The 11,308-nt window shown below is 38.1% G+C and overlaps 2 protein-coding genes across 2 annotated transcripts; both read right to left on the reverse strand.

The window, feature by feature from the left end:
• Positions 1-684: 684 nt before the first annotated feature.
• Positions 685-2,036, reverse strand: LOC116208914. The gene is made up of 2 exons (XM_031542487.1): positions 1,097-2,036; positions 685-996 (listed from the first exon to the last, which is right to left on the reverse strand). The coding sequence occupies exons 1-2, from the start codon at positions 2,009-2,011 to the stop codon at positions 793-795; spliced, it is 1,119 nt and encodes a 372-aa protein (XP_031398347.1). The 5' UTR covers positions 2,012-2,036; the 3' UTR covers positions 685-792.
• A 2,134-nt stretch (positions 2,037-4,170) lies between these two features.
• LOC116206627 (equilibrative nucleotide transporter 3-like) lies at positions 4,171-7,129 on the reverse strand. The gene is made up of 9 exons (XM_031539406.1): positions 6,769-7,129; positions 6,570-6,674; positions 6,135-6,290; positions 5,900-6,043; positions 5,686-5,791; positions 5,265-5,431; positions 5,023-5,177; positions 4,634-4,892; positions 4,171-4,522 (listed from the first exon to the last, which is right to left on the reverse strand). The coding sequence occupies exons 1-9, from the start codon at positions 6,808-6,810 to the stop codon at positions 4,412-4,414; spliced, it is 1,245 nt and encodes a 414-aa protein (XP_031395266.1). The 5' UTR covers positions 6,811-7,129; the 3' UTR covers positions 4,171-4,411.
• Between the last annotated feature and the right edge of the window lie 4,179 nt (positions 7,130-11,308).

Genomic DNA, 11,308 nt, shown 5'->3' on the forward strand with positions numbered 1-11,308 from the left:
TTATTGTATACTAATCATGTAGGCCACGCATTACGAAGACACACTGCATTTTTACTTTTAATCAATATTGTTGTATTTATTAATTTTTTAATACAAAAAAACAGAAATAAACTAAAGATATTGGGAGTAGTTTCATTAATTATTAATATCTCTAAATAAATTGTAAAATTCTTTTTGGGAACATTCAATAAATTTATAAATATATTATGGAAACTTGAAAAAAAAAATGAAAAGCTGTAAGTATTTATTAAGAGGGAAGTTTGAAGAGATGGTCGATTATGAGTTGAGGGTTTTCCCAATAAGGAAAGCCCTTAAGGAGAATTCGGTGCGGGTAGACTAAGTTAAAATATATAAATATAGATTCACTTGCTCATCTTGAGACCGTCACCAATTTCTTTATGTTGTGTGCTGTGTTTTTCTTGCTTCAAATTAATTTCATTTAATTTTTAATCTGTTAACTTTTTATAGAAAATTATCTAGACTAAACGCTTTGTTTGGATCGAGCGAGACGGGAGGATTTTATATTGGAGTTTAATTAATTACACGGCGCATAGCAGGTTGCATCATTTCGAGTGGATGACAATGCAACTTATAACTATTGATCCACAAACTCAACTGGGATTATCAAGTGCTTAAACGATAGTATAATATCAAACTGAATGAGATACATACCTACAACCGATGACGATGTAACTAACGTGACAAGTAAGATTGCAACTAGACAAAAAAAAATACAAATTAGTTACATAAGCGAAGGGAGATGATTAATGGCAATATTAATGCAAAATTCGATTAGAGGAGCTGGTGGAGGTCCGGAAGATGGGGATGGCTGTGGACAAGGGCTTTGGCTAGAGACCGGGGAATAATGCAGCTCTCCTCCTTGTACAGCTTCTCTTGAACTGTCGGGGAGGCCACCAACCGCAGCAGACTCGGTGATGATGATCCCTTCTCGGCCTCATCCTCTTCCTTTTCTGGTTTCTCCGCAAGATCATCTTCCTATACCCAACCATATGTTAGACAGCCTAAACATGCTACCGGAATGAAATTTCTTTGGGGAAATCACACTTAAAATGTAATTACGGGTATGTGTTGGTACCTGACTGGGGTTGGAAGAAGCCATGAGTTGGAGAATTTGGACTTGAGACTGCAGGAACTTGACGTAGTTGAATGCGGACTGAAGCATCTCGGCAGTGTTCATCTTACTCCCACCTGGGATGAGCTTCCCCAGCTCCTGCGTCTTGTCCGATATCCTTTTCCGCCTCTCCCGAGCCGCCAGGCTCTGCGCAGACACCCTCCTCGGCCTCGGCCTGGTGTGCTCAATATACTCCTCTGCTTTGGTCATATTAGAGGAAACTCCATCGATCGCGTGCAACACTGGAAGTTGAGCTGGTGGGCAAGTATCCCCCGGAGGGAACAGCAGATTACCGGGAAGATCAAAGTAGCATGGCCTGTGCCGCTTTGGAGGCTGAGCTGCAGGCAGTTGACGTTGGTAGAACTGGTCCGCATAGGCATCCTCATTATAGTCGTGGAGGCCAAGAATCCCAGGTCCGGACGACAGCTGCTGCTGAAGATGATAATCACCATAATTCATGTCATAGCAGCCGGCCAGTGACAGAGGATCGGCGGCAGGAGATGAGAAGTAGGTCTCTGCAGGATCGAGCAGATCGTCGACAGTACTATAGTTGCTATAGTAGTTGTAGCAGTCTGGGTAGGAGGAGGATATACAGCTGTAGTCATCAGCTGGCTGAGCATCACCGGTGATGCCGTAATCAAAGTATCCCTTGTTGAAAAACAATGGATCGGCCTTAACGACATCACTGTGCCTGTTATTATAAACGACACTCAAGGCAGCACCGGCATTGTTGCTATAACTGGGAAAGGCGGCGGCACTGGCAGGCATCTCAAGCTGATGAGGAGCTTCAGTAGCTGCAGCCGGTGGAATCGGTATGAAGCCATGGAAGTGATCATGGACCACTGGCCAGTTCAATGCTGGATATGAGCTCAAGGCCATAGTATAGATTAGAAGCTATAGCTGGTAGTTTAGTTAGCTGGAGAAATGGGAGAGGTCTCAATCTGGAGATCTGATTTATGGCGGCAGCTAAGAGAGAAGATATATATACACACACACACATATAGATGTATGTATATATTTAGTAACTGTTAGTGTGATGAGATGATCTCTACCTGGTCAGTTTTTCTTTTTTCTTTTATGAGGTTTATGCGGAGAATTTTGTGGGAATTGTTGAGAATAACTGAATAACTGTGCGTTGGCGGTTTTTTCCCGTTCTTATCGGTTGTGACACATTTATCACATTGTATTACTTGCCTTGGCCCCCAAGCCACTATATATCATTTTGTTTTTTTGTTAATAATTTTGCTATTTATGCTTAGAAATATCTTTGATATATTCTAAAGGGATCAGGATTTTGTCCTCGGCATCAATGTTTTCAACCCGGCCCGAGCATCGAACTGGCCTCTTTGCCAGGTCATGGGTCAACCGGTTCAACCGCCAGTTTGATTATTTTTGTATTTTAAAATTTCAATAAATTATAAGGAATTATATAGCAAATGAAATGTGTAACATTATTCTATAAATATGTCTAACTATACAACTATATGAAGTATTTGGTTATTATAAGTTATAACCTAATAATTAACACCATAGTTAACAACTTCATAATTAACCCATTAAAAAATTGAAAGGTATCAACCAATTTATTAAAATCAGTGCCAACGATTTTAAAAAGAAAAATGCCAACAATGTTCTTAGCAAAATACTGAAATGGGTACGTTTTCTTTTCAATTTCAATTTGGCATTGCTTTGGTTATTTTTTTTCTTTTTAAACTCTTGGGATTTTAATTTTTAGTTTCTAATTGGAAAGAAAAGAAAAGAATCAAAGAATAAGGATCAGCAATAGAAGTCTAAAATAACGTAACTTTATATGTTATTAGTTATTGATGTAAATTGTAAACTGTAAAGATTTGATTCCAATTACTATAAAATTGAGATTTGAAAACCTATATCCGAAGATATTTAAGATTTTAATTGGGGAAAGGAAAGATTTTTTCATAAAATAATCGGTTCGACCGTAACGGGTGGGTCAACCGGGTCGAGGTGTCAACCGGGTCCACCGATTTTGGCCGGGTTTCGAGATAAAGTGGGTTTTTGTTAAACCCGGCCTGGACTTATGCACGTGCTACGCGCACATGAATAAAAACTAGATAAGACTTATACACATGCTATGCGCAGAGTGAAACGTGATCTCTAATTTCAATAGACTCAACCCATATATCAAATGACCATCATATAGGAAGAATTATTAACAAGACTTTTGTAGCTGGAAAAGTCAGAGGCGCGCAAATACAACTATTAATTGCTAAAAGAAAATATGAGGGGTGCAATCATTTCTCAGTAAAAAATAGTGAATTAAATTATTTTATATAGTCCAAAAAAACATGTATGTATCTTTTTTTTAAACACGTGTACGTATTTATATATGGGTCGTCATCCTTTCTTCCATGACCTTCATTTTGAAAAATATAAGTTTAATAAATATTATGTGTTTACAGTATGGTTGCTTGGTTAATGAGGAAAATAAGAAGAGAAGTTTAATGAATGATATGCAGTCCTATTAAGTATAAGAGTGGACTAGGTATATGTCCATAGATATGTTCCTCCTTCGACTAAGGTTCCAGACTCCATCCCTACAAGGGCTCCGAATCTGTAGCACAACTAGAGGTTATGCTTCGATTTATTTTTTGAGAGCTGAAAATTTTACCGGTGAGCAACAAACCTCATTGCTATAATTGCTTGATTGTTTATAGATAATTAATCAAGCATGGGGATATCCATCGTTTTCCTTCAGTACATGTTACTACTGACAGTTTTGAGAGTCGAAGAGGGTGGCCAACGTAATCCATGCCTGATATGCTGAGGTCACACCCACAAGGGTCGACTTCCGGTTGGACGGCTACCAAAAATTCATACTGAGGAATGGAGATTGAATCAGTTTCTTTGCCATCAACTAGGGCGGAGATAATTCCTAGCGTGCCCAAAAAGTATGAGACAGTCATGATATTCACAACTCAAAGACATTAGCGATTACTGCTTGGACACGCAAATATCGTGGAGATGCCTTGTCGTAAACAATCGGTGGACAGCTTAGCTCATATAAGAAAACCAGAGAAGAACATATATATTCAACCAAAACAAAAGATAGAGAGCACAAGCTGGCTTAGCAAATGATCTGTAAAGGAAAATGCTTCATCTGCAGCAAATTTGTAGTTCCTTCCATTGTCCAAAATGTAAGAAGAAAACGACCTTTGCACGCAGGTGGGGGAAAAAAATCGAACTCTTATCAGTTCACCGATATAAACACTTCCATTTACTGAATTAAATCAAGTTCGTTCCTTAGAAGCTTCCATTGCCAATGATCCACAACCAATCAAGAGCAACTCCTGAGAATATTCCTCCCAGGAGGAACAGCACAAGCAAGTTCCCCAGCGCATTCTGCTCAGGCCCCTGCAGAAAAAAAACTCGAACAAACAATACAACAGCATTGTCAATAACCAAAAAACAACTCCACAAAAGTAGACCCGGAAACCATTAATTAGACCCCCAGACTTCACGGACCTTGTAACCCTTCGGCGCGACTGTCATGACGCATACGGTGAGATAACCATTTGTTAGTCCCAAGAACGAGACCAGCAGGATCATCCACCCTTGATCACCATATTTAGCTGTGAAGTAGAATGCAGGGATGAGCAGGAACCTCCCTAGGATTGCGATCATGAGGCCTTTCCGGGACTCGAGCTTCAGGCAGTCCACCAGGGGAATGTACCTTGATATCAGGTCCCACACGTTGTACATAGCAATCAGAACAAGGGGGTACCTGAGAAAACACATCGGATTAATAAAACATGCATATCCCCTTTTCTGCAGTTTTTTTTTTTTCTGGAACGAATATATTCCAGAGAAAAGGGAAGCAAATATAATGAAATTTTAGAATCGTTTTTACGTACCATGAGCCCAATTTATGATTTCCAGTATTCTCAAACAAGAATCCCGGGAAGATTGAGAGTGTGAGAACATATATCAGATACAGGTCGACAGCGTAATCTATGTTCTCGCGCAAAAGTTGCTTGGTGCTCAGGCGTGCTTGCTCCTTGGCATCATCCTGCAAAACAAGAAGTTTGTAAGAGCAAATACGAAGAACATAAATAGTGCGTGTGGTTTTAGAAATCATTGGCAATCTCCTAGCTACTTGATTTGCGTGAATTCCAGCTGCAGCAAGATCAGCATTGACAGTCTTTGATCCCTCAGAAGCCGCCTTCGAGCGGTAATATTTAACTATTGGAAGCTTCGGGAATACGATTGCATATAGCAGAACACAGAGGAACTCAAAGAACGTGGCGATTGCAAGGAACAACACTGCAAAAAAGATTCATTGACCATATTAACTCGTTGATATCAGGAGGAATAGTCTATTTGGCTGTGGAAAACCTTCACTATAAAATTTCGTGAAGAAACCTTGAAAGGTTAAAAGATAATGTGTATACGTCTTTAAAGTGAAAAGAAAAATATTGCCTTCGATTTCCATGACATTGTTTGGAAGAAAAGGTAAGAAGTAAGACAGTTATGTGAAAACAAACAAATAGTTGCTGATGAAACAGAGAGTCACATACTCGTCCCTTTGCGAAGACCGTTACTTGCTTTCTCGAAGGCTGCTTTAGTAACAAGCCTCAGACCAGATGTAACAGCTCCAGATGCAGCTAAACCTGCAAAAAACGACTGCAAACAATTTTCGAAATATTTTGCCTTTTGAGTTTAAGATCGTAAGGCCAAAATAAAGATAGGAATGCGGATAAGTTTGAAGGCATGAATAAATCTGGACTTTACCTGCATGAATTCAGGACACATGAAAGATAGATCGCCCACCATTCCTCCCTGAACGTGAGCATCAGCAGTTCCGAAACAAGCCACAATGACGCATATTCCGATGTACGGCCCAATCCCTCCTTTCCCGGAAGTTGCCAAGTCCAACTGTCCCAGTTGAAGTTTGGTGGAATTCATAAATACTGATGTAACTTGAGATAGCATGATTAGTGAAATTTGAATCATTTTTCGTACTTACAACTATGAGCAACAAGGTGCTGAGAGTGAAAAGGATGTAACCGGCGATGTTCCTCTTTCGGGTGTCGAGTCTCGCTTCGTTGTATGCAAGAAGGGCAATGGTTCCGAGCGCAAAGGGCTGGTAGACAAGCGTGAGGACTCTCGATGGATGGTATTTCTACAAAAAATTGAGAAAAGGATTCTCAATGAATCAGCTTATCATGAATCGTACACACTGATCTACACCGAACTCATAGCTTCTTGCTCCAATGAAACCATTCGAGCCGAAAAAACAGCCACACTAAACAACATGCCCACAATGACGACACAGAGAATTAAGACTTTCCTTTTGCTGCTGGAAAAATTCGACTGGATACAAAATAAGCTGAAGAACAGAGAGAGATTACAAAAGGTTCAAACAGAACATAATTGTCAAGATCATTTTTTTTTTCCTTACCGGGAAAAGGTTATAATAATAATCTCCAATAGTCAGCATACTGTTCCAAGCGACAAGTGAACCAAACCCAAGAATCCAACAGACCACCGTGGCCTTGAATTTCCCCTGACCACCAACATCAGAAGAAATGACAAAGAGCTGTTACTTGAAAAACAGATACATACAAGAAGTAAAAGGAGCAACAACAATCGACAAATACCTCAAGCCTTGTCGGGACAGCAATGTCACCGGCATTCGCCATAGCCGTTTCCCGGAGAAATCACACGGAAAGCTCGAAACTTTACGATGGAAATCAATAGAGGAACGTCTGGATTAAGACTGGAGCGTATGGATGGGGCCGTGGCATGAGATTTGAATATCCTCTGAGACCTTTTAAAAGGTTATCCGCACTCTGCGGCGGCCAAGCCAAGCCCCAAAGAATCGAAGCAAGGGGAATGGGCAGTGAAGGAACAGTGATGATACACGGTGGGCTGTCACTTCTTTGACTACTTTCTTATTATCCCTGAAGAAAGACAGAGTGGGCTGTGAATGAATGGAGGGTTGGCTTTTCTGCTAAAAGCCGGGGGAGAAAAAAAGATTCTTTCCCTTTTATTTTGCTGAAGATAGTGATGATGACTTCAAAATTTGATATATTTTAGCTTTTATTATTTAAAAATCTAGATTTTTTTTTCCCGATTTGCACCGCACGGGACTTCTAGATATCAAGTCGTTCAAATCGAAAAAAATAAAATAATGGGGCATGAAAAATAATAATGGGATATGAAAATTTTCTCTTATGAAAATCAAAGTCGGGTCGTGTAGTTGTCACTGCACTGACCCTGTTTCCGTTATGGGTGTGAAAACAGATCGGAATCCATGGGGAAGCGTGAGGAAAGAGATTCTCCGGTTTGACTTCACGCTTCGCAGAAAGATCTCTCTCCACTTCATTGGGCTGCGACCTCAGACTTATTTTTGTTTGCATTTTAATTTGCCCCAACATTTTACAATCTTTGCAGTTTGCACCATGATCTCCCAGTTTCAATTGATATGATCATCCGCGACCAAACTTCACGCATAAGGCTTGATGGAAAGGTTCAACTTCCGTTGAACACTTGGCTCGATGGCTCGATATGACTTCTGGCTCGTCAACTTTTTCGAGCTCGAGCAGCTTGGGCTCGACAACCTCGATAGGCTCGAGTTCGACTCGGGCTTGACTTGGTCGGTCTCGACATAATTCTAATTTGATAAAAATAACAATAAACACATCCAAAGTAGTATAGAAAGCATAAATGAATCAAATGATGAAGACTAACTGAACACTATAGGAAGCTGAAATACGTAGTGTTATTATACACAATAAGGAGCAGCTAGCTGGGATAATAATTATTGATAATCCATTGGATTTATACGGACTTAAATTCATATCTACTTAAAATTTCAAGCTAATAATTGGTGGTTCTCAAGCCTCATATAAACTCATATATATCCTTTCATTTTTTTCCATGTATGATTAATAATTCTCAACACCTGCCCACGTTGTCACCTGCCCTTAAACACTCGCCCTTAATAATTGACCTCGAGTCGAGCTAAGTACTGGTTCCCAAGCCACTACATATTGGGCTTGGCATGGTGTGAGTGCATGCCCATACGCGCATGAGCGCATATACGTGTAACATGTGCTTCGATACCATGTTGATAATCCATTGAACTTATACGGACTTGGACCTATATATACTTAAAAATTCAAGTTGATAAATAATAGTTCTCAAGTCTCATATAAATCCACATATATTATTTCAATTTTTTCATGTGGAATTAATAATTCCCAACAATAATAATAATATTGTGGGCTTAGGTTTATCATATGAGTTTAGGTTGGTTTTATCACGTGGATTGAGCCTAGAGTAATATTATATGAGAAATACACTTAGGCTCAATAAGGCTCGCGAGCCCCTCGAGCTGAGCACACTTAGGCTCGAGCTCAACTTGAGAGACTGTTCGGCTCAGCTCCAGCTCGGCTTAAGTTCAATAAGACTCAACAAAACTCAAACTTTCACCAAAACCAAGCTCGACCAATTTGTGAACTGTCTCGTCTCGCTTACACCCCTACATGCGATCAATATCGCTCTAGTGACGGGAGAGATGCCAAATGATGAAGAATAACTTAACACTATGGGAAGCTGAAAGTATGTAGTGTTATTATACACAATAAGAAGCAGCTACCTGAGATAATAATTATTGATAATCCATTGGGTTTATACAGAGCTAGATCCATATCTACTTAAAAGTTTAAGTTAATAAGTGGTGGTTCTCAACCTTTATATAAACACATATATTCTTTTATTTTTTCCATATGGGATTAATATTTCTCAACACCCGCCCACGTTGTCACATGCCCTTAAACACTCACCCGTGCATACCCGTAACACATGCTCTGATACAATGTTGATAATCCATTGGGTTTATACGGAGTTGGACTCATATCTACTTAAAAATTCAAACTGATACATGGTGGTTCTCAAGTCTCATATAAATCCACAGATATTCTTTTATTTTTTATTATGTGGGATTAATAATTCCCAACAATAATAATAATATTGTGGGCTTACGTTTATCATATGTGATTAGGTTGGTTTTATCATGTGGATTGAGCCTAGGGTAATATTATATGAGAAATGGACTTAGGCTTGATAAGGCTCGCAAGCCCCTCGAGCTAAGCACATCTAGGCTCAAGCTCGGCTTGAGAGACTGTTTGGCTTGGATCCAGTTCGACTTGAGTTAGATAAGACTAAGCAAAACTCAAACTTTCACCAAGCCAAGCTCGAATAATTTGTGAGCTGTCTCGTCTCGCTTATACCCCACATGCGATCAATACCGTTCTAGTGAGGGGAGAGATGCCAAAATTTATATTTGAAACAATCTCGGGAGTCAACATTGCAACCCGGCGCCGATCCATGGTACAACAGGAGCCAGGAATTTGGCTGACCAAATATTCCGCACAAACAGTGCCGGTTATAAATTGGTGATAAGCAAATATCGAGGTGCAAATTTGAAAATAATAGGTATTGGGGGATGCAGAAAAGGCAATTAGCTAATCCAATTGGGCAAACAAAGCCGACCTGTGGGGAAAAAGTATAGTTGCTTTAGCTTTGAGAAAGAATTGTAGAGCAGTGACGTATGCTATCACTTGATCGGTAAGTTTGAATCTTATGATATAATATTTGTGCCATATTATTAATTATTAGAATTATTAGCTATTATGATTTTATTTCATTATAAGATGTTTATGAATATGTCTTATAACCGGAAAAATATTTTGTTTTTTCATAGACGAGGCGGAACAGTCCTTTGTTCAGTCTTTGACTTTCGAAAGGGATATACCGTATAGTGTGGTTTGGTTGTGTAACGTATGTGTCGACTCAAAGCAGTTTTGAAATGTATAGGTTTTGGTAACGACACTTTTAGTTTATCGATTCGATAATTGTTCAAGGCCTTTTTCATTCTTTTATTAATAATTAATATTTTTTTTAATAAGATAACTAATGATTCATTAAGCAAGTGGCATACTTGTAATTTTATATAGAGTGGGACTAAACTTATTATTAGGGAAATAATTATATGGTGGTCCTTCTTCCATCCTAAAAATCTCCCAAGGAGAAACAATGTATGGTATATTCTTGCAGCAAATCGAGATACGCATGCCTTACCGAGCAATCAATGGTTCATTGAACATGAGTAAGGATCTTAAGATTGTGTTTGGTTTTAGACTTGAGTTTTAATTTTAACTTGTTTGTAATGATTGTGTTGTTAAATTATGAGAAAAATTGTTAAAAAGTAATAAATAGTTGAGAGAAAGTAATGGTTGTGTTGTTGAATTATAAAAAAAGTAATGAATAGTTGAAAAAATTTAGTATTAAAAATTGAATTGAATGGTTAAAAAAATTAAAGAAAAAGTAAAAAGTAATAATTATGTTGTTAAATTGAAAATAAATGGAGTAGAGTTAAAAAAAAATTAAAAGTCAAACAAGCCAAGTCTTTGGAGTAGCTTCGTGATATTCAATCAGGATGGATATGTATGAACTCATGGTGTCCTTGATGAATAAGCCCATGAATGTTCATATCTTCATTACTCAATTATTGGCTTGGGCCAAACCCAAGCAGTACCTCTCGTCATTCATCTGAAGTTTAGGTAATTTAATTTATTCAGGATAATCCAAGTAATTTATGCGATGCTTAGATGATTTATTCAATATATAAGTAATTTATTCGAAATTTAAAAAATTTAGTCACGAGTCCTTTATTGAATGCCTAATTATTATTCACTTGGAGTTGATTGTCATTTACTTAGATTTTATACTATTATTTCGAACACGGTTGTAACTAAATAACTATGACTATGTAACAAACTAAACCCCATGTTATACTTCCCAATGCAAGAATATCTTAAATAGTCCTACATTGCGATGAAATGATGAAAAAGAACCTATAAAATTGATCTAATTAAGAATAGCTATGATAACTATTCGAGCAGTTAATAATATTCATTTCTTTTTCCCGTTTACAATTTCTTAATTAGTGCTTGTTTATGTCACATATTAAGGAAGGATTTGTGAAGAATTTTTCTCCTGAAACATAACCTGCAAGGAATGGAATGGTAGATTCTTGTCGTATTTAATGAAATTAAAAATTATTCTTTCCCCCTTTCTTATTATATATATATATATATATATATATATATATCTAACCTAATCTATCTATTG

Source organism: Punica granatum, chromosome 5 (assembly GCF_007655135.1).
Source record: "Punica granatum isolate Tunisia-2019 chromosome 5, ASM765513v2, whole genome shotgun sequence".
NCBI classification, from domain to species: Eukaryota; Viridiplantae; Streptophyta; class Magnoliopsida; order Myrtales; family Lythraceae; genus Punica; species Punica granatum.

Coding starts and splice junctions, on each gene's coding strand:
- LOC116208914 (XM_031542487.1), bottom strand. CDS start 2,011: ATGGCCTTGAGCTCATATCCAGCATTGAACTGGCCAGTGGTCCATGAT. Junction 997..1,096: donor CTTCTTCCAACCCCAGTCAG/GTACCAACACAT, acceptor GGTTGGGTATAG/GAAGATGATCTTGCGGAGAA.
- LOC116206627 (XM_031539406.1), bottom strand. CDS start 6,810: ATGGCGAATGCCGGTGACATTGCTGTCCCGACAAGGCTTGAG. Junction 5,432..5,685: donor CGGTCTTCGCAAAGGGACGA/GTATGTGACTCT, acceptor TCTTTTTTGCAG/TGTTGTTCCTTGCAATCGCC. Junction 4,523..4,633: donor TCGCGCCGAAGGGTTACAAG/GTCCGTGAAGTC, acceptor TTTTTTCTGCAG/GGGCCTGAGCAGAATGCGCT.